Source organism: Mugil cephalus, chromosome 4 (genome assembly GCF_022458985.1).
Source record: "Mugil cephalus isolate CIBA_MC_2020 chromosome 4, CIBA_Mcephalus_1.1, whole genome shotgun sequence".
Lineage (NCBI taxonomy): Eukaryota > Metazoa > Chordata > Actinopteri > Mugiliformes > Mugilidae > Mugil > Mugil cephalus.
Window position 1 is genome coordinate 27,297,861 of NC_061773.1, and position 27,502 is coordinate 27,325,362.

The 27,502-nt window shown below is 43.2% G+C and overlaps 1 protein-coding gene across 1 annotated transcript in view; it reads right to left on the reverse strand.

The window, feature by feature from the left end:
• The window catches only part of shq1 (SHQ1, H/ACA ribonucleoprotein assembly factor), a 35,373-nt gene extending 9,675 nt beyond the window's left edge, over positions 1–25,698 (reverse strand). Inside the window, exons 1-11 of the mRNA XM_047584221.1 lie at positions 25,617–25,698; positions 24,355–24,521; positions 24,219–24,283; positions 21,210–21,338; positions 20,956–21,116; positions 20,748–20,860; positions 20,541–20,665; positions 15,273–15,430; positions 14,755–14,808; positions 7,719–7,842; positions 1,565–1,685 (exon numbers count right to left, since the gene is read on the reverse strand). Of these exons, the coding sequence (XP_047440177.1) occupies positions 1,565–1,685; positions 7,719–7,842; positions 14,755–14,808; positions 15,273–15,430; positions 20,541–20,665; positions 20,748–20,860; positions 20,956–21,116; positions 21,210–21,338; positions 24,219–24,283; positions 24,355–24,497 (1,193 nt within the window). The 5' untranslated portion in view covers positions 24,498–24,521; positions 25,617–25,698. The remainder of the gene's footprint in view (positions 1–1,564; positions 1,686–7,718; positions 7,843–14,754; positions 14,809–15,272; positions 15,431–20,540; positions 20,666–20,747; positions 20,861–20,955; positions 21,117–21,209; positions 21,339–24,218; positions 24,284–24,354; positions 24,522–25,616) is intronic.
• Positions 25,699–27,502: the final 1,804 nt, after the last annotated feature.

Consider the following 27,502-nt stretch of genomic DNA (forward strand, 5'->3'; position numbering starts at 1 on the left):
GCGAGGATCCACTGACCAATTCCCATTTGTTTTCTTATCCGAGCTCTTATCTCTTGCTTAGAAACTCAACAAAATTGCTGTTGGTCAGACAAAACTGCAAACGTCTACTTTTTTCAAAAATTCAGAGGTGGAATTGATAAGGGAATCGGATCTATAAGCAGAATCGATAACGGCATCAGTATCAATAAAATCTTATCGGTGCCCATCCCTAGTGAGGCTAAGACGTGCCAAGCTTTCCCCCTAAAGTCTGGATTCTGTGGCTAGTGAGACTCCAACCTTACCATGCTTGGCTATGGAACAACCCTGACACAGTACGGTTTGTCATGTATGCGCACAAGCGCTGTTAAGTATGCAATGCACAAACCATAACACTTAACATAACAATGATAACATGACGTAACCACGTAGCCATGACATAAAGTAAGCAAGCCATGGTTTCATGCTACCAGCATCGACTACTGCAATCGCGCAACACGAGAGTGCATTCAGTGCAAACACGGTGGATGCAGACAAAGCTCCACTGGGTAAGCCGCCCCAACTTAAGTCAGAAATTTAATAAATAAAGAAAGAAAGAAGCGAACTGGATAAAAGCCAAGCTATTTGCAAGCTCTGCCAGGCAGAAGTGAGGTTCTGTAGAATATCAAAAATTTCAGAAGCCGCTTGAGGAGATACCACCGTGATACGCTAACGTTAGCCTCCAACACGCGGTCCGAGTTTAAACAGAAGAAACTGAGGGAATCACTGGAATTACCATCCGAGTTTCCACGTGCCATAAAATGAACAGAGGCTATCGCAGCTTTTTTATTTGCAAAGATGGATCCTCACTGGTCTGAAGAGGAAAAAGGGATCCCGTCAAACCCTAAACCCAGATGTCGAGCTCGATCGCCGTAGCGTCTTAAAAAAAGCAGAACGCAAGACTTCTTCTGGAAAAACGTGGAAATGAGAATGTGAGAGGTGGTGGGATGGGAGGGGAGAGGAGGGGAGAGGAGGGGAGGGGAGGGTAGGGGAGGGGAGGGGAGGGGGCACTCAATCCCTCCGGACCTTTTATCGTGTCTGCATCTGGGCGCCGAGCCTACAACATCAGGCACACATTTTTCAACTGGGCTTTTTCCAGGCGAGCACACCACTTGGCTGATCCCGGGCCAAGAGTAAAACAGAGCTCATTACTGAGTAATGTGCTCGCGGGCGCACATTTGAAATGTGTAAGCAATTGTTAAATATGAACTAGGAGGAGGAGAGAGACATCGGCTCTGTATCACTTGAGGAGGAAAAGTGCAGATTTTGCATGTTTAGCTCGTACCAGTGCAGGAAGTTGACCCCCGTGCACAAAAAGTTTCATGCCCCGCCGATCGGCTTTAACGACGCCGCATTTTGACACGATATAACGGAAACGAGGGAGGTTGCATCTCTCAAAGGATCGGTCATTCAATTGGTCCGTGGCACGGCTAATCCTCTCCTCTACAGTACTGCTGCATCATGACAGCTGAATGAAGGTAATTCTCTAGAGATGAAGGTCGGTGGAGTGTGTGCGTGCACGGATTTGTGTGCGTTCCGGCGAACTTACTTGACCCTCTGGATCCAGACGCAGTAGTCTGTGAGGTACAGATCGTTCAGTATGTAGGCTGGGTCGTTCTCTCTGAAGACTTTGTGAATATCCAGCAGGCATTTGAGGACGCCGGCTTTCCCTGGTGTGCAGGAACACAGAGCGGCAAGGAAATGGAAGAAAAAAAAAACAGTGTTATTCATGCTCAGCATTAAGGATGACAATGCACTCCAGCTGCTGGCAGACGCAGCATGCATCTAAAGGCTCGCAGTCATTGTTCCATACATAAAAGCCAAGGTATGGGATCAGAGGGAAATCCCACAAGCTGCAGGGTAATTTGATCCATACGGTTTAAGAAGAGTCCCTGGTAAAGAAGCGTTTCATCTGAGACAAAAGGACCAAAGAAGACAGCTCTATTTTTGGCATTCAATCTGTCAGTTTAATGGTGGTTGTCCTCAGACTGTCTGTCGAATTGATCAAAAAATAGCGCTGGCATCAGTTCAGTCTTTATGGCTATTATGCAAAATCCATATCTGTATCCATTTCGCATCTGAAGAGACACTCGTGAATGTGCAAACTTCACACATATTTAATTCACATAAATGTAACAAATTGAAGCTGTTTTACAACTATGCATTGCATCAATTCCCGAAACAGGTTTTACTTAAAAACCTGCATGTTCTGAATGAAGAGGATCATTTCTCAGTTAGGTACATATACTTTCAAGTTACACATGCATAATGAATATGTGCATAAACCACAGGCTGCACACAGTCCATTGTGTGTTAAGAGGTTCAAAGGAAATCTGACAAATTAATGAGCTGAAATTATCCTTTGACTGCAGTGAGTCGGGAACCTATGGATGCTGGACCGCTATAGTCTAAGCAATTAATGGGAAACAATGCCGGCATGAAATCACAGCCTTGAAATGATTGCAGCCGCCATAACTTTGATCTCATTTAGCGAATGCAGCTAAGTCTTAATATTTCTTCCTCTCCTCGATTCCTTGAATAAGTGTCTCACAGCTGCAGAGAGTTAAGTCATGTGGTGAGCAGGACCATGGGTTAAAGCAATCAATAACATTGGAGGCACATCATTCTCACGGACTGCAAGAAACTGGAACCAGTTCAAGGATCAGCCACAACATTAAGACCACTGACAGGAAAAGTCAATAACATTGACCGTCTTGTGACAATTCAGTGTTTTACTGGGAAACGTCTGGACCTGACTTTTGGATTCATTCATGTGGATGTTACTTAGACATGAACCACCCACCTAGACCAGACCAGACACAACTACCCCATAGCAATGACACTCCTTGAGGGCAGCAGCCACACAAAACCACTTAAGGAACAACTCAAAAAATATGCAGAGCAGCACAAGGTGTTGACCAGGCTGAACAAGGGAGACCTGAACAATATTTAGGACGGTGGTCATAATGTTATGCCTGATGTGGTGTATATACTGAAGACTGTGTGACTCCAGGGAATGACTTTACGTACTAGTGGAGAGGTTTGTTATATGATGCAACGATAAGAGGCAGAAGTTGTGGAGGGTAAATTCATATTAGACGTTTGTGTGAAATGTTGGAACTATCGAAAGAAATGTTGCCAAAAAAAGTGCTTTGACCATCAAATACCAACGAGTTAGTATTTGAAATTCCCTGAAGGTTCAACCAACATAATGACTCCAGCTTTTTAGGGTTTCATATTTGTAGAGACTGCAAAAAGATAATCTTGCAAAAGTCGCAATTTAGAGTTCGGTATAGGTGCAGAATGGCAAGTAGTCAGATGGGTTTGCAGTGGTGTCCAAACACAGTATAAACCAAGTAATGTGTCATGTGTTTGGACTAGACGAGCAGCATTTCAATCAAAGCACTTAACTGTTCATTTTCTTCATTTACATAACTGCACTGTGTCAATGTTAATTTCAGGGCTTTATTGTTCCATGTGCTACATTTGACGTATATTTGAAACGGCGTGACATTAATTACATACAATTTCAGCTTAATCGTGATCTCCATAAATCATCCACCAGTCAAAGTATGTAAACTTTCAAACATGTTTATCTACTGGATAATGGGGGCTCCCAGTCATGACTGACACCTGCACTCTGACAGTTGTGTTTGGAAAGCGGTTTAGCGAGCATGCTGCAGCTTTCCTCACCACCAAATTCATCACACATGCAGGACTGCACAGAATCGGCTTTTGTTGTTCCGGCAAATGGCTTTTTACCCCGAAGTATGCAGCAGGCCAAAGTGCCACAGCATTTCTCCCTCCAATCACGCATATAAATAGTCGTATGATGTGGCCAACAATCCACTGAGGGCTGGAGAAAATGCTCCTCTCCACCTCCGCATAGCTGGTTGGCATTGTCCAAAGACATTCCAGACCAATCAAAATAAACTGAGCACTCGCAGTGAGGAAAGCCTTGAACAAACATTTGGTTCTCATTTAAAGCATGGGATCGTATGCAGGGAGCTCTGCCCTCAAAATCCAGGGCTTGGATCGCATCCTGAAAAAGATTTCAGTTCTTTTTAAGATGGAGGATTGATGGAAGTCGTTTGTATGAAACTGGAGGAAAGGTTGCTCGCTGGACCGGTTCAACATTGCGATTCTCGGTGAAATGCTGGAGCAATTAAGCGAAATCAGGTTATCCACGATTACTGGGGAAGAATTGGCACTTCTCGTGTGCAACAGTGATTCCTTCAGGGCTGCCGAGTGGCTGTCGCGGTGGGCGTGAAGTGGACCAAAAACAAAAGCCTGCTGTGTCTTCAGGACTCAAATGCCAGTTCCAAAAACTGCAGCTGCAGCAAAGTGAAAATGTGAAATTTTACATTCTTCAATCCCATTCACTTTCAAACACTTTTGTGTAGCTACTGTATATCATCTGTACGGGCCTGTCCAGACCTAGAGCTGATCTGAACTATCAGATCTCAAGGGACCAGTTTCTCCGACAAAATAAACTCCGACATCATCTAATGGATTTCTACTGGTGCTCCAGAACTGAGAGCTACAGCTCTACTTTATGAGTGTGCCTCACGACTTTGGCTTCACGCGTTAAGTTTTTATTTATTGATCTCCACCCTGACATTAGTTAGACCTGCACAAAACTCAGATTATTCCAACCCAACCCTGGAAGTTTCCATGCACACCACTCATTTCTGGTAATAAATGTAAATAAAGACATCAGTGATTGAGGAAATACGCAAGTTAAACACACATGGCACAGAATCTCACACTGTACTCATATTATAATACTGTCGTTTGTAAATACTTGCTTAGATTTATTTATTTTTTTTACTTGGCTAACAGCTACAAGGGCAGAATATTTTAAAAGGCCCCTGATTACGAATGAACAAACATCGCTTATGGTGCGTTTTCCTTTCCAGGTGATCATTTATTACAGCGGTTGGCAGGACCTCTGTAGAGTAGAGCAGGTCTTTAATGTGATTCAGGACACACTGTTGACGCTACCAAAGGAATGAGGACACATGCGACCCAGACCACCTCCGAATGTGGTCAGAGATCAGATCTCTCAAATGTGATCTCAACGCGTTTTCTTGTGTTTTTAATTAAAACCTTATCACAACAGACCCTTTGAAGAGCTGTGAGAAATTGAGGACCAATCTGGATGTAACCGCTTTGAGGTCTAAGGCCACGTTCACACACAGCAAAATTATCTTTTTTTTCTTTGGTTCTCCTCGGCGTTGTGTCAAGAATTTCTCCTTAAAGGTGGATGCAAAACCGCATCTTGTTGTAGAAAGGTTGTAGTACATATCCCAGGTCTATGGGTGGCGCTGTTTCTGCTACAGAACGCAGCCAAAAAAAAAAAGAAGAAGAGGCGGAGCATGCGCATAAACCGTATACAAAAATACAGTCCGGATTACAGTATGTAATCCTTTTTAGCTCATCGTTGTGGTGAACCAACAGTAAATATTGGACGTAGCCCAACAAGGGTCAAGATGCAGCATCGTCACAACCCTGTAGTCCACCACTGATTATGTTGTTGTTGTTGTTGTTGTTGTTATGAGACGTCTGGGGCCTGAGGGTTGAGGGTCATAGAGGCCAAAGTGTGAAAAAACTCTTAACTGGTCCTTATGAAGATAATAAAATACGTATACTGCATGAAAAGTGTCATTGCTCCGACCTAAAAGTCGTCATCAGCCCTCTCAGAATCCCAGAAGAAATTGTACAACGGCTGCAAAAGTGTCCAAACGAATGCACAGCCGAAAAAGGAGACAGTGGATGGATCTGTAGAGGAGACCTCATCTGACATTTCCTGTCTTGTCCTGAGCTGTCAGCCCCGATCATGACAGCAGCATTAACCCAGAGGTCCTCCTTTCGTCACTTCCAAACTCCAGTCCCCGCTCCAGGCTCTCGGCCTCCCTGTACCTGCACCCGGTAGCTTTATAGTCACAGCACTTAGGAAGCAGGTGGAGGAGCTCCTTGAGAATACTCGCCACACTGCCAGAGGGCTGTTCAAATATTTACCCCCGGATAACATATCCTCCAAGGCCTTAACCCGGTGTGCTGCCATTAATGGGTTTGTTTGGCTAATACCTACGAATGTTTGCTTTTACTGCCACTTAAATGAAGTGCCTCAAAAATGGAGCGTGCATTTCCATTTCGCCTTGTCCTGACAAATTAATTAGTGTGTAGAGTAACGCTGGGAGGAAACACACCCACAGACGCATGCCAAGCCGAATTACTGTAGTGTTACACTTCATTATGAAAAAGACCTATTACTCATTCTTCCATAATACTTCCAAATAATTGGGGTTAAAATTACATACATTTATTTCCAAATAGACAAATGCATTTGTGTTCTTTGCGGAAGGTGAATGAAAACGGTGACTCCAACGGCTGTTTCCCCCCCTTCTCTTGATAAACTCATCTTCTGATTTAATGAGGCGAGGAAATGCTAATCTGGAGCTTAAAAGGGCCGTTAATTTGCCGTCATTTACTCGTGTTAGAATCGTCCCAAACTGGATAATCTTAGCCCTCACACAGGCCGAGTGTGTTTACACTGCTGACGCTCAGCTGTCTGCGGGGGCTTTTGATTCGAAGATTACACAGGGCTCCCAGATATCAAAGTCAACAGTCCGTTCTCGGATAATCCACATTTTCTTCCCTGAGGGGGGTGGGAGCCCCGGCCACTCTCTTGCTTTAGCTGGAGGAAGATTACTCTCGAGCGCTCGCTGCAGTGCGCACGTGCACAACTTTTCGTCTGACAAGGCCAGCTGTTTCTGTTAGACAATACTCTGCGAGGACACACTGGATATCAAGCCGCCTTTTTAGCAATCGAGCTGCAGGCAACGCGACAGACGATCTGACTGCACGCTAAAACCTATTTACAAGAGAAACCACAGGGTGGACAGAATCAATTAACACTAATTAGGAAAAGATCATGTGTTCTCAGAGGAGAGAAATTAGGTTGGATTCAGCTCATCGTTTAAACACAAGACCCACAAATGACTCGGGACTCGAGAGCACGGGTCACTAACAGGCTTTACCACCCCTTCATTTTTCTAAAATTAACCATCTCTTATTTTTGAAATTATAATAATGTGAGAAAATTATCCAGATCTGCAGGGACACATGCACCGATCAGGCATAACATTATGACCACCTTGCTAATATTGTGAACGTCTCCTTTGTGGTGACTTATCCGATAGAATCCGATAGAAGGCTTTGGGTCCTACAGGTCGAGGGGAGGGGCCTCTACGGATCAGCCCACAGATACTAGATTAGTTTGGGATCTGGGATCTAGTGAATTTGGAGGCCAGGTCTTTTGTCAGTTTTCAGTTCCTAAAGTGTTATTGTGTGTGTGTCTGTGTCAGGCTGCATGTTGTCGCCATCAAGGAGTGTCACTTCTGTGGGGTGGGGGTGTCTGGTCTGGTCTAGGTCTAAGTCTGATCCATATGAATGAATGTCAGGTCCAAAAGTTTCCCAGCAGAACATTAATCGTCACAAGACGGTTTAAATGTTATTCACCTCACCATAATGTTGTGGCTGATCAGTAATCTTGTTGCAGATGGTGATAGGTTACTTAAACATACTGTAAATCACAATAAACAGATCAAACATTATGATCTTCTGACTTATATAAGAAATAATTCTCTAACTGAACTTCTTCTAACAGTTTTTTTTATGAGCTTGTGTGTGTGACTCACCTGACAACAAGATCTTAGTTGTATCCCGAACTGCGGCAGAGACCAAACCGAAGTGCCTGTAGAGCGGGTAGCACAAAACCCTCCGCCCGAACGACACCAGGACCTCGTGCAGGGAGGTGTAAGTCTGGAGGACAGAGAGGAGGATTCGACTTTCAGGAACAGAACGTTGCAGCGGAACAGAAAAAAGAAAAGGCTTGGATCTCCTACATATTTTGATGTTGATGTAATATAAATACCGCCTCTCACTGCAGTGGATGGTGCGCTAATTACTCCTAACAACTACTCATTTATAGAGCTGGCAAACGAGGGGCTGACGACTCTTAAACACCTCTGCAGCCCAGGCCTGTTAATTGCTGCTTCTCTTTAATCACTGCCATCACTCTCAGATTTTTCCCTGCACTAATGGACACACAGCCCGGAGACAGAAACAGAGATTTTTTTTATTTATTTATTTATTTTATCATCTGTTTCGCCCCCTCCCCTCCTTTTCTTTGTGGCTTATTAGGGATGTGTTGTGAGTGGCGTGTCGTCGGGGATCATGCTCTCCCTTGGGCTTGTTTAGCAGGAGTGTAAATAAGGTCTTCTGCTGCAGGGGGTGGGGGGTGGGGGGGGTGCAGAACTCGCAGTCACACCAGCGCAGTCGACTGAGGACAAGTAAACATGCAGCAGATGGAGGGAAGGGGGGAAAAAAAGGGGGCTGTGGGTGGGACAGGGTGGTGGTGGTGGTGGTGGGGGAAAGGAGAATGTTTGGCATAAGCGAGGCGAGAGAGACAGCCAGCGAGAGCATAAAAAAAAGAGAGGAAGAGGAGAAGATATCAGCAGTGACACGCAGACAGATGGGCAGCCGGAGACAGAGAAGCATCCATTGTAGAGGTGAATATGAAGGGGGGAGGAGGGGAAGCGGGTGATGAGTGAGACGGGCTGTCAATGGGAGCTGACAGCTCTGCAGACTGACTGACTGACTGACGAGTAGTAAAAGGGCTGCCAGGCAGGTGAAGACTGTTCTTTACTTCGCTGTCACGCCGGCAGGAAATCTACCTCCTCTCAAACCGAGGTCAAGACTCTCGGCTTCACCTGAACTCACCCATTAGCCTATTTATAGGGGCGGGAAAAAAACACCGATATGGCAATATATATCGCGATACTTTTTCTTCCCGATACAATGTCGATTCTGAACGTCTTAATATCGACTTTAAAAGAACAAGTTGTGTTTTGGGCCGAATTCAAACGACTTCTGCATGAGATGTCGCTGCAGTGCTACTCGCTCCTGCATGAGAATTTATTTATTTATAGAGGAATTCTGTGTCTACACAATTAAAGATATATTAAGCATGCAAGCACCTTGTTTCGTAGCTACAATATGACATCAATGCATGGCATCAGAGCCAGAACTTGAAACGCAATCAAAAAACTGACGTTTTGAAGCAGGAACTACTAAGCTGGACAAAGAGTACGCAGTTTCCAAACTGTGCTTCGCTCCAGTTCGACATTCAAGGAACACGACCAACTTGCAATTTCAACTAAAGAGACATCATGAGGCGTTAGCGCCGCAGCGGCGGCAGCAGCCACTGAAACCTGTTGATCCGAACAAACTACAGACGGATAACACAGTACTCAGGCAACACGTATGCATAGGCATTTTATTTTCACATCTGTTCAGTGGAGTGTCAAGAAACTTGATCCACTTTCTGCACAAGACCAATGAATTATCACTGTCATCCGATCTTACAACTTGTATTTTAAGCTGCATTTAATAATTTATCAGTGAACTACGTAGAATATTGCAATATCACAATAATGTATCGTATCGCGAGTCGAGTATCGTGATTCGTATCGTAAAGTTCTTGCCGACACCCACCCCTACTCGTTTATAATCCAAAACCATCCCGATCCCAAAGCGGCGTTCATGTGTGCAAGCTCGACGCTTAACGAGGACGCTGCGGGATCCTATCGCTCATAAAATATTCCAACGCGCTCTGGGGACACGTGTGCGCACATCTGCGGCGGGCGTGTTAACTCAAATGTGTCCCGAACATTAATGAAGGATCGTCTGCTCGGCTGCATCGTCTGTCATGACAGATGCACGGCTACATGTCAGCGTTACGTGTGAAAACAACTTGCAGCAGCAGCAGCAGCAGCAACAACAATGGTTAACACGAACGTATACAGTACACGTGAGCGCCGAGCGCCAGTCTGGCTCTGCAGAGATGAGAAGCGGAGCTGCCTTCATTAACTAACTGTCAGGTGAGATTTAAGCCTGATTTATAGTTGCGTGTAAAGGGACAACGGAGTAGCAGCTGTGCACCAGCTTCAGAAATGTGACTGCACTTGAGGGCTGTACAGAGATAAAGTTCCAAAGTGGGAGGAGGTTGTTGTGGTTTTACAAGTAAAAGTCACAGTGGGTTTTTTTTTTTTTTTTTTTTTTTGGAGCACACGCCCGCCCCCCCGTTTCCAATGTAAGAAGTTTGAGGGTGTTTTTGGCACATTAATCTATATCCACAAATGACAAACAAGGCAAAACTTTGAACTGGTGGTCATAATCCAAGTCATAATCTTGTATGACTGTGAAAGGAGAATTCTGTTTTTACATTTCATATCTTCATGGTAACTGAGAGGGGGGGGGCAGACCTGCAGAGGAGAGAGAGCGTGATCGGAGTCTCCCTGCCTCCGGTCCGAGGGCTGTAGACAGATAAAGTTGCAAAGCGAGAAGTGTATTTCATTTCAAGCTGCATTTAAAATTTCTCAGTGAACTATATAGAATATTGTAATATATCGCAATATCATGATATCGCAATCATGTATCGTGATACGTATCGTGCTGTGAAGTCCTTGCTAATACCCACCCTTAATAAAAAAATAAATAAAATAGAAACAGACCTTGATTAAAATTCAGATTTGTGGGTGGATTCACCATTTTTTTTTCTCTCCTGTTCATAATGTAAGAGTAAATGTGCTCTATATGGCAACAGCAGAAGGGGCGTGGTGGTATTTTGACACATTTTTAATATAAAATGACAAACAAGGCAGGACATAATCCTCTATGACTGTGAAAGGGAGAATTCTGTCTTTCACGGAGGATAATATAAAGAGAAAAGCTGAAATGGGGGAAGGCAAATACATCCCATATCCTCGTGGTAACTCTTAACTCTCACTACTTATTCGGCTTATTTAACTGCGTCTGCACAGGCTCTAAGAGAGAAACACCATTTCATTATTGGTGCATCACAGTCACACGTACGTCAAAATGACAATAAAGCTTGATTTGACTTGAACAAACATCCCCTCCCGCTTCACAGCTCAGGTGGTTTTCCACCGATCTAGCAACAAATGAAGCAACAAAATCACGAACACAGCACATTTGTGGTCCCGTATCAAGTAATGAGGCTTTGAGAAATAGGATACCTGCATCTAACCCCAGCAGAATAAATGTGTGCATTCCACCACATCACTGAGATGTGAAATGGTCAGTGCAGGGAAAATGCTGGAGTTGCAACTGACGGATTAAACCCAGTGATAAACTAAACAACAAAAAAATCGGCATTGGGACTGTTAATCGCTTGCATTGATTTTTAATCCGAGCTTTATATGATGCACAAGATCTAAAACTAATCCAGATGTATCTGGACATAAGTGTGCAGAGGCAGTTTGTCAGGTTTATTTGCACCGATGTGGTCAGCCTGATCTGCCGTCCATCTGATGATCTGATCTGTCTGGAGCGGACAGATATTAAACGACACCTTCGGCATCATAAGATCCATCCGTAGGTTAATATATTGTAGATGAATAAACAACACAGGGGCCTTGTTCCAAGAAGTATGAACAACTTTGCTGATTCAAGTGTGGAACATTCTCAAATCTTGATCAGGATTGATGTCAAAACAGCCGTCAGAGGTTTACTCAGCAACATTATCCAGATTACTCAGGTTAAACGGCTTCTTGGAACAGAAGAGTCAAAGCTGGTCTGCATTTCTGTAAGACTGAAGATTTAAACCCGACCTCATCCTTTTTTAGCGAGAATCCGAGGTTGACATATCACTATCAGAGAAATCACTACTTTGAGCTTGAGAAAAGCTAATCGAGCCCAACGCCTTCGACTATACAGGCTGGAATGAGTCACAAAGACACAACAAAGACTCAATAGGACGGGAAAACAGAGCAACAGCAATTTTCCTTTCAAAACGTTGTTTCATCTTAACCACTAAGGGCCTGTTCAGACGTTGAATTAAGATCTGATCTGGGTGATTCGATCAGGTGTGAATTCCCCCAGGACGCATTGAGCTTTTTTTTCATATGAAATACCCATTGAAACCATTTTGCATCAAAATAATGAGGCACCCAGTTGGGCCTGGAGGGATAAACGGTAACAAACATCGGTTTATTCCCATCTGTCCCGAAGATTACGACCACACAAAGGCAAGCCCAGACAAATGTGAGACGCACGCCGTTTTGCTAACCTTGTAGTTTGAGGTAGGTCTTTAAATCTGGACTAAATTTGCTTCTGTTTTGCACTTCAATTACTTTTCATGGTAAAACTGGAACAAATGCCTCATCACACCCAGTGTGATGCGACTTCTAGCCGGACTTTTCACGGTTATTGCAAAGGGCCTGTTCAGACGTTGCATTATGACCCGATCTGTGTGATCTGATCACGTAAACGACAGGTGTGAACTCCTCCAGGATGCATTCACATTTAAGAATCTGAATCCACATTTGGAGCTGCATGTGTCCTTTGGTGGTGTGAATGCAATGCATCCCGAGTCACATTAAAGACGGTTAACGGTCTGCACACAAGACACTTTAGCTAAAATGTCTGTAAATAAATGTTTCTTATGTTTTCCTTCTACCTGACTCTTGTCTATGTCTTGTTCTTTCCCATCTCGTGACTCTTGGACAAGCTCATTTCCCTGCAGGGATCAATAAAGTGATCTTGAATCCCGAATATACAGAATAATAACAGATGTGCTCCTGCCTCATTTGTCTGTTCCCCAGTAATGAGAGCCTTTTAGAATATTCTGTCCTGCTAAAGCTGCTAAATAACCGAGAAATAAACACATCTAAGTAAGAATTTGCAAGTGAAAGCGTTTAATGTGAGCACTTGGGTGTGATTCTGTGTTAATTACCGATGTGGTCATGTTGATGCACGAGGAGCGTGTGGTTAAAAGTATTACCTCATTCACCGGCGTCTTTATTTACCTGTATTACCAGAGATTAACGATGTGTATGGAAACTTGCAGGGTTGGAGTTATAATCTGAGCTTTGTGAAGGTCTAACTAACGTCAGGGTGGAGTTCAATAAATAAAAACTTAACATGTCAAGTCATGAGACACACACACACACACATATAAAACAGAGCTGTAGTTCTCGGTTGTGGAGCAGCGGTAGAGATCCATCAGCTGTTAAAATATTCTACTGCGCCCCAGATGATGTCTGGGTTTATTTGCATACAGAGAAAGTGAGATGGGATCTGGACTCCATCAGTCTGAGAGGGAAAAACATCTTTTCAAAAGTGTCCTCTTATAGCAGACATGTGTTAAGACACGCTGCTCACACAGGGAGGGGCTCCTGTCTCTAATGCCATTCACTCACATTACACGCTCAAGTGATTGTGTAGTGGCAGCTTTTGAGCAGGCAGGCAGACAGACCACACACACCCTATCATTTTCTTTTTGAACCAGAACACCTGCTGCTGCTGCTGCTGCTATACATTAAAGAGCGATACAAAGCAGTGACACGGGCAGAGTTCTACCTAACCTGAACCTGGACAGTTTGTCTGCGAGTGTCGGAGGTGGATGTGTCTGGAGAAAAAAAAAAATAAAAAATCAGCCAGGGCCTCTAATCCCTCTTCAAACTCAGATGCAGCTGTCGGCATATTGACACTGTGAAACTGTACGCGTGAAATCCACAAAATAGATGCCTTCACTTCAACTTTTTTTGACACTCCCCTCAAGAATTTCTCGATTTCACTTTATAAACCCTATGAAACGCAAACCGTGTCTGCGGCTGCTGCTGCAAGTCCTGGGATTAACAGCAGGATGATAAAAAAAAAAAAAGACGATGAACTATGAAATGCTGCATTATATTACTATATTATAACATCTTTAGTCAGTGTGAAATGTTTTAATGGGTCATGGGTCAATAAAGTCACAAAGTGAGACCTATTCTAGCTGCGGTTTGGTACGTCCATGGCAACATTAACCTCACCTGGAGAAAAACAAATAGACTCCAAAAAGTGTATCCACGAACACAAATACAAGATACAGTGAAAGAATGTCTACAAACCAACCTGGATTCATTTATATTTAGTGGCTTCAAGCACATGCACCCCTTCACACATGCACTTTTGATTATGTAGTACAATTTACCAGCTTGGTTCCCACCAAGATGTCCTTAAAAACTGGCCATCTCTGAAGTGAAGCACAGTGGTGGCAGCATCATGCCGTCCTACACCAGGACTTACTTATATCTGTGGAGCTCTATTTTGTGTATGTAAATATATATTTTAGTGCTATTATTCTATTATAAATAATATGGTGGTTCTTCTACCGGCTCTGTTTACCCTCTTCTTCTTCTTGTGCAACCGACTTTCTTGGAAGTTTTTTGTTTCATGTTCATACGCCAGCGCATCGGTTGTGGAGCACATGCACGCAACCGTTTAAAGTGTTGGTTAAAGTCCGATTACGTGTGTAGATGCCGGGAAAAAAAAAAGATTTCCAATTGCTTTATCTGGGTAAGATGAACTGGATAAGATGAACTCCGATTTTAGTTGGTGTAACATGTTAACGTGCGCTTATGTTGTCCAGTTAAAGTCGGATTGGGGCAAGAATTCTTTTTTTTTTTCATGTGCATGTAAACGTACCAAAGATGTGCTTGTTAGGGTAATTGGTGGTTAAAATCGGCTGTCGTTGTGCATGTGCAGAAAAATGAATGAGCCACTGGTTATCTAATGGGGCATTCACTGTAATATTTTATTATGTGCAGTAGATAATAAAGAAGATCTGACCTTGATCTCTCTGTCACTGGGTAATAACTGACTCACCTCCAGCCAGCACAAAGTTCCACTGAGTTTCCTGATGGTCCACGGTGACTCCACCTGCAGGACGGATGGGAACTGCTTATCATTATGATAATAACAGACAGGAGCCAACGCAAGAAATTCTTGGAAAGAAACTCATGGGAGAAGCAGCTGCAAACCCTTCGAAAAACATTTGGAGATTTGTTCTGAAATCCCTCCATTTGGTGGAAATTCAATAATTTCACAGCGGGGCTATCATTAAATATCCTGCTGTATCAAATATGTGACACATGGCATGAAGTGTCTTTAACTGTGAAATCAACCTTGCCTGAAATCAAGTTTGGCCTTTCTGCCACTACCTTAGAGGAGAGAGACACGGAGGCCTGGACTGAGCTCTGGGATCTGCTGGTAATCTCTTAAGGCTCTGAATGAAATGGAAGGGGGTCTAAAGGATGTGAGGATAGAGGGCTTTGTCATCCAAGACTAAGTGCAGCTCAGGAGGAGTTGCCTCTTCACACGTACGTACGCACACACACACTCACACTGTGCTCCCCCTCGGTGGAGCGCACTTCGTAGGAGTAAGCCAGCAGGACGTCGACGAGGCCGAGCCACGCCTGGTAACGGGACGCCTTATCCAGCAGGTAGGAGCGGTTGGTGAATTTCCTCAGCTGCTCTTTCTCGTCGTCGGTGAACGATACAGCTGCACGAGAACAAAGACTTTACAGTAAAAGGAGATGAGACAGTCTGCGTTTAAAATGTGCCTCTGACTGATTTGTGAAGCCAAAGAATCCAGAAGTGGGTGTGAGAGGCGGTGACGGTGGTTAAGCTGAGAAGGAGTTGCATACATTCTTCTTTTTTTTTTTTTTTGTTTTGTTTTACACATGTAAACTTCTGATGTAAATTTGGTATGACTTTACAAACTGTCCAGGCCGCAAGCACATCATTTGAGCGTGCTCCTCGGCCACAAGCAACGGCTTTCACATGAAATACACATTGAAACCATTTTGCATCAGCGTAATGAGGCACACGGTTGAGCCTGGAGGGATAAACAGTCCAACAAACATCGGTTCAGTCCCCCTCTCTCCCGAACATTACGACCACACAAAGGCTAGATCAGATAGATGTGAGACGCGCGCCGTTTTACTAACCTCGTAGTTAGAGTTTGAAAGGGAACTTTTTGAGAAAACGATGAACTAAATTCGTTTCTGTTTCGCACATCAAAAATATCCTCTCATTCATCATTCATTCAGAAAGCACTTTTATAAATGATCACCTGAAAAGGATAAAGCACCGTAAGTGATGTCTGTTCTTTAGTAACGAGAGCCTTTTAAAACACTCTCTCCGTGTCGCTATTCACCAACTGTAAAATAAATAAATCTAAGCAAACAAATGAAAGCACTGAGTATGAGCACATTAGTGTTATTCCATGTTAATCATTGATGTGGTCATGTTGATGTACGAGGAACCACATGTGTAACTTCCTCCTTTACCGATTAATCATCAGAGATTAATGGCGTGTGTGTGGAAACTTCTAGGGTTGGAGTTTTAATCCAGGTCTAACTAACGTCAGGGTGGAGATCAGTGAATAATAACTTAATGTGTGAAGCCAAAGTCATGACACATAAAACGGAGCTGCTCTCGGGTCCTGGAGCGGCGGTGGAGATTCATTAGACTCATCAGCTGTTAAAATATTCTGCAGCGCCGCTGATGATGTCAGGGTTTTATTTGCATATAGATCTGGAGACGCAGGTTATTGCCAGGTGTGAACACACGCACTTAAAGCTGAGTTGAGATCAGATAGGATCCAAAAAAACAGGAGGGGGACAAACCCTTTTCCTGTCGGTAACGTGTTTCGCTGTGGACGAAGTGGGTGGTGGAGAACACCGTTTCCACATGTGAACTGTTGTGAAGCATGCGAGGCTGCACACAACAAACTTTCGGTCCCACGTTAAATAAGGTGAATTAAAAAAGCCGATGGCATTAGGCAGCTAATAATAGCGTCTATCCTCCTCTACATCAGGAAACTTTTAAGCCCAGTTACACAAAAACCATATCTGACAACCCGTACGTCTCTGCTCTGTGCAGATCCACTAACTGTTGCCTTCTGAATGAGACATCTGCTTAATGGGGATCCGTGGCAAGCCTAATGAGGCGACACAAACAGACTTCAATCCCATTTAAGTGATCTGCATCGTTCAGCATTGAAAGGCGCGCTGAGCATCGACAGCAACAGTCCCCCCCCCCTCCCCATCACGGCTGCTTATAAAAACAGCTGAAAGCAATTTCTCTCTCTGCATGAGAAAAGGAGAGTTCCTGCTCACAACCCCTGATGTACAAGGTGTGTATTGGCTGGACACGCAAACATGCACATTCGATTTAGATATACACACGGATACACACACGCTTGCGAGCGCTTCAGAACGATCCCTCTGGCTGCAGCGGGAACTTGGCTGTGCTGCGAAGGAGATTCCTGCTGCATTACGTCAGGGTTTCAGCTCCCTGCAGACGCTACCTGAGTCCCTCGTTGGTGCAGCTGCAGAGGGAGAGCGCAGTCGAGCAGACATAAAGATCGCACGCATCGAGAGGAGAGAGGAGGATGTGAAAACACACAACTAAACAAGCAAATGTGCTGCCAGCGTCTGGCAAACGTGCCAGAGCACAAACACCTGAGGAATGCAAACATGAAAACAAAAGGTGCATCTGGTGCATGCGAATGCTGACGTAGAGCAACTGGGTTTATTTATTCTGTGGAAACACGCCATGCAATCCCACTTAAACCCCACGTTCACAAACACGCAGAGCGAGATGGACAAGGCAGCCCTCAAGGCGCTGATACATTTTCTATTAACTCCGCAGACCTGATAGATTTACGACGCTCATTCATCTCCGCCGCGGAGCCAGTCAATCCTGGTGGGCATTAGCACGCAGCGTACGAGGGCTTGTGCTGATTGCAAATTAATTTCTGACCTAATTCCTCCAGTTGGAACGGCAGCCTGGCTCGTCGCTGCTCTCTACAGGTCCAGATGGCCCGATGGCACGGCGCAAATATGCCTCGTCGAAACGCTGCTGAGGGCTGGGAAACGCTCGCGGAAATTTGCACGAGCGCTGGAGGTCAAAATGCGACAGCCACGGGCGATGGCGAGCGCTCGCTCGCACACTGCGATCATGTCAAGCATCAAATCGGAGGGACAGTTAATGAGCAGTCGGCACAAACGATAAACCCGGTAGCCTAAATCAACAGAAGGGTATCTAAGTTGGTCAGAGGTCAAACTTCTAACCTTAGACGTAACAGAGTTGGAGCAGGCGGAGGGAGGCCGAGCTGTCAGGACCAATTAGGCCTTAAAACCGGGCTGCGGTGGACAGCTGTGGCCTGTCAGCGCGCTGGCCCCGACACCGGAGAGCACAAAGAGGCCAGTTTCTACCTCATTAGCACTTGTGTCCACATCCATCTGTCAGGTGACATATATATCAGACTTAGCAGAAGCGAAGGCAGCGCCGGTGGTGGTGGGATGAGGAGGAGGGTGATTTCTCCATTTGAAATATACGACAAAGTGTTAAAATCATGAGCAAGCTTTTTAAGATTTGACGGCGGGGCCGCTTAAAGAGCTCCTGACCGACGCCATTCTTCACACTCAGCCGCGGCTAATGCCATTCGAGCTGTCAATCAAGCCATTAAGTTTAATTTGGCCCATTCATCTACGCCGGGGCTGCCGACTGAGCCGCTCCGTCTCGGAATGCAAGATGAGGCGAGGGAGCCGGCGGGGGCCGCGGGGAACCGTAATGTTCTCCGGAGTCTAAACTCTAGACTGCGGCTAATGGCCTTTGCATCGCTGACTGATGGCTGCTCTTCAGCTATCGGGCCCTTGTAGAAAAAAAAAAAAAAAAAAACGATACACAAACGCCGGCAGCACTCCCTCCCTCCTGCGATAACGCTATCTGTTTAATCTAAATCCTCCGTTAAGTGTGCGACACCCGTGCACTGCGCCGCGCCACACAGGCTGCAGCTGTGAGCCGTGCGGCTGCTTAATTGGTGGAAGCGCTGGAATTAGGAGAGCGGGATGGCACGATTAGAGGGAGAACCTATAAGGTTAACGAGCTACCACTCCAGCGGAAGAGAGGCTGGGTAAAAAGAAGCGAAGCTGGGAATCTCCAAGCCAACGAGCATCACGTCCCGATCTACACGCATGAGCCAGCGATTGGGAACAGATGGCAGCTGATTGGAAAATTGAGAGCCCAGCTCTGCAGCCTCAGCTCTCCCAATGTGCTCGTTTAAATTGGTCAGCAGGCGGCAGAGAGCCGCAACGATTAGAGTTCAATCTCTAAATAATCTTTTCTGCCCGAGCTGCCTGAGGCATGTGGTGGGGACAGCAGCTCCGTGCAGCAGGCTGGTTAGAGGTCTCCCTTTCCTTTCAGAAGAGGGGGGAAAAAAGACTCATGCGTCCTTTGGGGATTGGTATATTGTCAGAGAACAATGTCCGTGTCTGGCAGACATAAAGCACAGCGATCACATTCCTGTTTGCAAGCCTGCATATATCTAGCGTTACACTTCACTAATGGCACCACTGGGAGCAGTAAAATGATCACTAAGTGTAGTTTAATTTGCTCCAATAATAACAAACAATGCATGATTACCCTCCCAATTTTTGCAATTTAATGCCACCTTCTGGCAGCCGTCAGTCACTGCTCCACTGGTGACTTCTGAGAAGATGCTAAATTATTACCTAATGAGCTTATTGCTCCACACATGCAGTATTTACTGTACATGCACACTCTACTCCAGAGTATATTTACTATAATATTATGACAATTTGCAATTTTCTTCCTCTTCTTCCATCTCATTTGACCTTCCTCCTCCTTCATATTCTTCCCCTCCTCCTCACCTTCTTCTTCTTTCTCACTTTATCTATCCACCTTCTCCTCCCCATCCTCTTTTCTCTCTTCCTCCTCTCTTCTTATTCTTCCTGACTCCCCTGTCCTGCTCCATACACTAACATAGATAAATCAGCCACAACATTATGACCGAAGGAGAAGTAAATAACATTAAAACCGTCTCATGATATTTCAATGTTCTTCTGGGAAACTTTTGGATCTGCCATTATTTTAGCTTTGTCCTTTTGTACAGTTCTACTCTCCACTGCATCTAATGTGTAGTTACTGCTTTTCATAACAGAGGATGAGATGATATATATGTTGAATGATAAAAATGAAAATTCCAGATGTGGGACCACAATTGGATTAGTTTAACTTCTTCACAAGGAAAATTGCTTGGTCACAGTTTCACATAAAAAAATTCTCTTGAAAACTATAAAATAAAATATGTACAAGATTTGTGTGTGTACAACTTTGTAGCATGCAGACTCTTTAGGGGAGCCACTAAGCTAAACCACTGACTCTCAATCGGGGGTCCGCGGGCCCCTAGTGGACCACGATGTAACTGCAAGGAGACGCGAAAATAAAACTGGATTTTATGAAGAGATCTCGCTCACGGTTGCGTTGTTTAAAGATACTGTACATAAGTACTGTACATTCATGTCTTATTCATAAACCAACTCAAACAACCATCTCCAACTGTAAACCGCCGCTTTCACATCCCTACACCTCTTTAATAATGTTACTTATACCAATAATGTTTCTTTTTTTTTTTGCAGAGCAAGTACTTTTCCTTTAATACCTTGAGTGCATTTCCCAATAATAACTCAATCCAGTCACCTCAGGAGGATTCTCAAGGCACCACTTTTACTTGTAAGTGAGTTACTTCTGCAGGAAGCTACTGCACTGAAGCAGATTATGATAAGATGACACAAACTCACCACATTCTCCTTCTCCTTCTTCTCCTTCTTCTTCCTTCTTCTTCTCTGTGGGAGGACTCAGCTTTGTCCACCACGGTCGAAACTTCAGCAGCCGCTTCACCTCATCGTCCTCAAACAAATCAGCCCTGCAGTGACACGTGGATGTCAGAGGATGGAAATAGCGTGAGGGGGGGGCTCAGTGAGTGTTTTTTTTTTTGTTAAACTCACAGGTAATGGTCGGGAGAGAACGCCGACGCCTCTGCTTCCAGCCGAGCCTGCCTCCTCTCCGCCGCTGATGTTCCCTCTGGGTTCTTGACATCGATCACATCACTCAGCTCCTCCTGTCAGGGCATAAACCAGCACGTCAAGTCTAGTAAAGCAGTGGAAACTATATTTATGTAGGATTTAATGTGCAAAATATATATTTATACACCACCTGTAATCTGGCAAAGACTCCAGACCTCTGATTTCCGAATCCATATTTCTGCAGGCCTCTCAGCTCCTCCTCAGATCTCTCCATGTAAACCTCCTGCTCCACCTGCCAGTCAAACTCTTCTTCATCTTCCTCTTCATCATCCGCTGCACTTTCACCGCACCCTTTGACGAGGCAGGTTTGATTCCAGGTTAGCGTCTCACCGTCACACCACACACCACACACCGTCTTCGAACTGATGGATGAACCTCACTCACCCGCGCTCACGTCCTCCACCAGCGGTTTGGCCGAACGAGAACCTTTGGGCGCGAGGAGACTCGTCAGCATCTGAAGTCCTTCGAAATGTTCCCCGGCTGTTTCTTTAGGGACCCGAACGGTGAACAGACCTGCAGCAACAAAGGACGTGAAGACGGTTTATTTATCCAAATGGAGCCCTCATACCGGCTAACACACCAGTCAGCCACAACATTATGACCACTGACAGGAGAAAGAAGTAAATAACATATTACTTATGTAGCAGCAGGTTTGCTTTGTTTCCTGCTAAAATTAATTACCAGTTCTTTAGTCTTGGACATGTTTAAGTCAAAACCAGAGACAGCATAATTATTACTTGGACATTAATTAATTAATTAATTAAGAGAGCAGCATCATGTGAGAACTTAATTTGCTGTCCGTGTATAAGGTAAAGAGCAGGGGCGGTGGTCATAATGTTACGCCTGATCGGTGTGTATATGAAAATATAATAAAAAAACCAGAAGGATAATAAAAGGTGATGCACTTGTTTATCAGTACCTCCCAGTTTTACAACGTTACTAAAAGAAAAAAAAATGTTGAAGGTTTTTTTGTTTGTTTTTAGAAGAAACTGAATTCAGTTCCTTTTCATTCTTTCTGAATAAAACACATTTCTTCTTTAACCAGCTGAAAGTCCGTTAGTGTCATATAACAGCGAGGTCCTGGAGTGGTAAAGGTCCTGCTCCCTGTGAGTTAACAAGGAAACTTTATCCCATTTTTGTCTGATAGATCTGCTCAATTCAACGCTGGATCTTTAAATTCCATTAAAGATTAAATAATCATTCTAACAGCCGCGCTCTCTTAAGCAGCGGTATTTATTGCCTTTGCAGTTTTCAGAGATCACACGAGGCCGAGCGATCATGTTAAAGAGCCGCATGACAACACCCACGGGGGCAGGAGACGACGACATCATCACAGACTAATTAGTGAAGTCACAGATTTTGAATAAAGCATCTTTATGCAAAAAAAAAAAAAAAAAAATGGCCGACCAGTCAGGCCATCTGTACACTTGAAAACTTAAGGAGCCGCTTTACAAACTGCCGTTAAAAACTAAAGAGGCAGCGCGCAATTGACGGCGTGAACGACTTGGCCGCACCACAGAGATAATTTGATGGCCGCCTGAAGGCCTCGTAAAATTTCAATGCGCCCGAGTGTTACGGCTTAGAAGCGCTTCACAATAGACGCTGACTAATTGCTGGAGATGCCGGCTCTGCAGAGGGGAGAGCCTGGAAGAGGGATCCTAATGATTGCTCATTACAAGTCTAAACAAGGCCACTCATTAGCGGAGCTTCATCGGCAGATGTTGCAGGCTTATTGAGACGCAGCGTGTTAGCGGGGGCCGCGCTGACAGACGGACGTCGAGGTGTCAGAATCCATGAGGCCGCCAGCTCTGCACAGATCGTTACAAGTGATTAAGTGCAACAGAAAAGTCACAAGACGGATCACGCTGGCAGGAAGTGAGAGGTAAGTCGTCAACGCCACGTGCCAATAGTCGTTATGATTTCCTCGTTATCAAGTTAAAGAAATCCCACTTGAGCCGCCGCCGTTGATGCCTGCAGGCTGTGATCATTATGACATTACAGGTGGCTCCAGTGGCCCCTTAAATGGGACGAAATAACGCGATCACGGAGGCTAATTTACCGCGGCTGATTGACCCGGAGCAGAAACTACATCAATCACTGCTTCTTGAACCATGTTTAGGGATCTTACGAGGGTGTGACAGCTCACCACTACCACACACAATCATGTAAATGTGTTTACACTGTGTCAGTGCATCAAATATACACCAGTGGAAAAAGATGCAGGTGTTTCTTAAGCACTTATGACCAAAAAGAACCACATGTAGATCATACCCCTGCGCCTTAGAGTCCTCCTGAAAACCTTCTGTTTTCATTGTTAGTTGTAGCTCTAATATTTGACACACTTCACAAGTACGACACATTATATATTATATTATTATTATATATTATATACATATTTTCTTACTTTCTTAAACCTATTTTATTTTTTTATGTGCAGCTGAGCTCCTGTAATCAAGGAATTTCCCTTGTGGATCAATAAAGTCTAAGTCAGAATATTATTTATTTTATGTATTTATTTTTTTTTTAATTATTATTTTTCCGTTATATTTTATTATTTTTTTACGTATTATATATTATTATTGATGTTGTTATTTTTTATTAATAATAATATTTTCTTATTTTATTATCATCATATTTTTTTTTAAATCTTACTTTCTTAGACTTATTTTATTTTATTTTATTTATTTATTTTTTACTAGTGGTTCTCACTTTTGCTGCAATAACAATAACTTAAATAAAATACAAAAGCTATGCACTATATACATGGGAAGGATAAATGAGAAGGTGCAGTAATTATTTTCAACCAGGAACCAATATTCTCTTTCTCTTTCTTCCTGAACTTCACGTCTGTCTCTTCACTATGAAACTTTGCTAAATCCAAAACACAACAAAAGGTCCAAACGAAGCTCTTAGTAGTTAGTATGAATGATAGCGCACAGTGTGCACATAGTATTTGTCGCTGCTAGACAATGGAACAAATAACTGTTATTAGAACTTGGAAACAGATAGTAGAGTGAAAAATGTGTTTTACTTGTTTGTCTGTCATTATTTGAACACACACACAGAGAAGTTGAATTACTGTTTTTCCTTCTCTGCCAATATCTCACACTTGAGAGAAGGACAGACATCCTGCTACAATGCTGCTTGGACTAAGTCCTGAATTTTACAAGAATCAATGAAACTGATGACAGGTTGAATCATATTTGACAGCAGAAGCAAAAGAAAAGCTGTGTGAAATGATCTTGCTGCACATCCAGATATGTTTCTACAGAGACTGATACCGGAGCCAAACTTTGGCTTTGGAGTGCATTTCATAAAACACTGTTCTGCTATTTCACCACTTTAACACAGAGTTTGCACATGTGGTGCGATGATGCAATGAGGAAAACTGACCTTTATCGATGTCAAACTTGGCTGTTTCCCTCCCATCCTCCACGATTCTCCCAGGAAGAGTTAATCTGCCAATAAAAAAACAACAAGTTATATCAAGACTGACATAGATAAGTAAACTTTAAACCAGGTAACTCACCTCAGAAAGTAGGGCTTTGCGTAGAACTTGAAGTCCGTTCCGTCGATGAAAAGGTCAAACTCTGACGTTCGGGTGTAGGGCACGCGGATGCTGAGGATCAGGTAGTCGGGCTCTTGGCTCAGGTCGAAAGCAGGAGTTATCATTGTGAACGATGATGTAATGCAGGTCTGCAGAATCAATGACAGGGAGAAACTTCAGCTCCAGGTAAAACCTGCACGGGGCGGCTTTACAAAGCACATCCTCCCAGGCTGTTAATGAACCTGCAGCCAGTTGACTACAGCACGCCACCTGGTGGACGACTCTATGATTAACTGTTGTTGAGCAGCTGCCCACGTGTGTCAACACTGACACAGGAAACTGGAAACAGTGCGTGTTTCCTACTGCACCCATCTACTTCATGCAATGACAAGGAGAAGCTCTCCAATCTCTGTACACAGGAGAATGACAATAAGGGCATTTTATTCTATTCTTATATATTTTTTAATTATATTTTATTTTATTTATGTTTATTTTATTACGGTTTGTTTTCGGTAGGTGTATCTATTTTTCTTTTTACTGTTTTTTTAAATTTAATTTTATTTATTTAATTACTTACTTGTTTTTTTTGTTTAGTTTTTCTATGTGCATCTGAGCTGCTGTAACCAAGCAGTTTCCCTGTTGATCAATAAAGTCCATTTAAGTCTCAGAACCAAACTGCAGCCAAAAATCCGGCATTTTAAAAAAATATTGCTTATTGACAAGCTTGTGTCGATATAAACTTTTTTTCTGAATAAGTTATGTAAATTATAACAACATATAATTATTTCCGGCGCAATCCTCAACGTATTCAAAAATAACGTTACTTAACGTTTTGACAATTTTATGTATGAGCAAAATAACGTTATATGTTCGGGTCTGCGCATCTTTAACTCTCCTCAAAGTCTAAAATTGAGGAATAATAATCCTGTCTGCTAGTCCCTACCACTCCGGAATAAAACAAAAACATTTAAAATCACCAGATATGAAGTCTTAATGTATGAGGCGAAAGTCTCTGTTGAATATACAGCACGCAACATTAACTTGATTGATTTTTAAAGGGAGTTTCGTTCACGGTTAGCTCGCTACTAGCATGTAGCTACAACAAGGTAACACATGCCTGGTGTCCTCGTGTCTTTCACTGCGCTACGTCCACCGCAGTCCATGGAAGTAAACAGTTTGAGCCGATTTAGCGGTAGTCACTGAAAATATATAAAGAATATAGCGAACGTAAGAGATAAACTCACCTAAAATAATGATGTTTATCCCAACAAACTGCACTGACTGCTGCTGTTTGATGTGGCGTCCATGTTTTACCGTAAGACAATGTGGAAGCGGGCAGTAAAAATGTGCTCAGAAAAAAACAAAAATACAGGGTTTAGATAGAGGCAACGTCAAAATAATAATAAGTCTGGGTAGTTTTTTGTTTGTTTCGTTAGTTATGACACTAATATTAGACACACTTCATCAGTATGACATATGCTACATGATGAGTGGTAATCAGGTGCCCATTTGTAGGCTACACAAAAAAAATTGTTTGTTTTGATTCAATTTGCACAAGTACAAATATTTTTTGCCCATTATTATTGTTGTTATTCATTTATTTTATTTAACTTACATCTATTTTCTTCTTACTAGTGGTTTTTAAGATTGATTTAGTTTTAAGTGCAACTGAATAATTTCCCTTCATGCAGAAGGTTCGTCTGGCATTGACAAGAAAGATAAGAGACGGATCACTTTGATCTCAAAGTGTGGGCTGAAAAAATGGGAGGTAGAGCCTTCAGCTATCAGGCTTCTTTAGCGTGGAACTAGCTCCCAGTCTTTCTACTTTTAAGGTCGGACTTAAGACTTTCCTTTTTGATCTAGCTTATCATTAGAGCTGGACTGAACCATCCTTTAGTGAAGCTGCTATAGGCCCAGGCTGCTGGAGGATGACGCACTGAGCTCCTGTTCTCTCATTTCTCCTCTATTTCTACTCATGCATTTGTGAGCTACTACTGTATATGCTTGTATAGAGTTTCTTTTTTCATTTATTTTTATATATGTATATATACACCTGCACACTTATAAATACACACATGCATATATTCAACAAAATAAAACAAGGAAAAAACAAGGAAGCCCATCCCCGAACACCAACCAGCCCCTCTGGCCTCAGCACCACCTCTCATTAAATCTCAGAAGACAAGTTTCACATGCAACATCTAAAGGAATATCAAGAATATGTACATCAGAATGACCTGTAATAATTTTCTAATGGAGTCCAAATTTCAACATAATCCTCCTCATTATTTTCCAACCTAAAGGCCACGTTTTCTAAATTCATCATATGGCTCTAATGGAGCTTTTGAACAGATCCAGTTGTTCATAATTATTTTCTTTGTGTACATCATGTTAATACATGTGTGTCCCTCTCACCTTCCCTCCTCCTCCATCTTCCTCCTCTATCTAACCTTACATACTAGTGTACTTGTTTTTGTTTTTTTGATTGTCTTGTTGCTATATATATAAAGTGCATTTACATTAGCTACTCATTTATGGTCCTGGTCTCATCAGTCTGCCTATCCTCTCTCTTCTCTGTCCTTTTCTGTCTCTACCCTCAAGAAGATGGGTTCCTCCATATGAGCTGGTTCTGGTTCTGGTTCCTTCCTGTTTTAAAGGGAGCAACTTTGTGCTTCCTCAGATGGCTTCATGTTGGGTTTTGTAAAGCGTCTTGAGACGATTTGTGTTGTTATTGATGCTTTATAACTGTATAACTGTATAACTGAACTGAGTTGTGTGGGATGCTCTAACATTCACCACCATAGATGTCTATAAAACTGGCTGCGTTTAATACGTCTGTGGGCAACTAAGAGTCATTAGAGAACCACTCAATGGAGGATTAAACAAATCCTTCTTTTTAAGGTGAGTATTAGGTTGAAATATGTGGTTCTTAAAAAAAAAAAAAAATGTGTAAATGCTCATTTAGATCTGAACAAGCAGAAGATAATCCAACAAGTTCAGGATCTTTTGTTTTTGGATATCCACCGATCATCAGGCATAACATTATGACCACTGACAGGGGAAGCAAATAACATTTAAACCATCTTGTAACAATTCATTGTTCTGATGGGAAACGTTTGGACCTGGCATT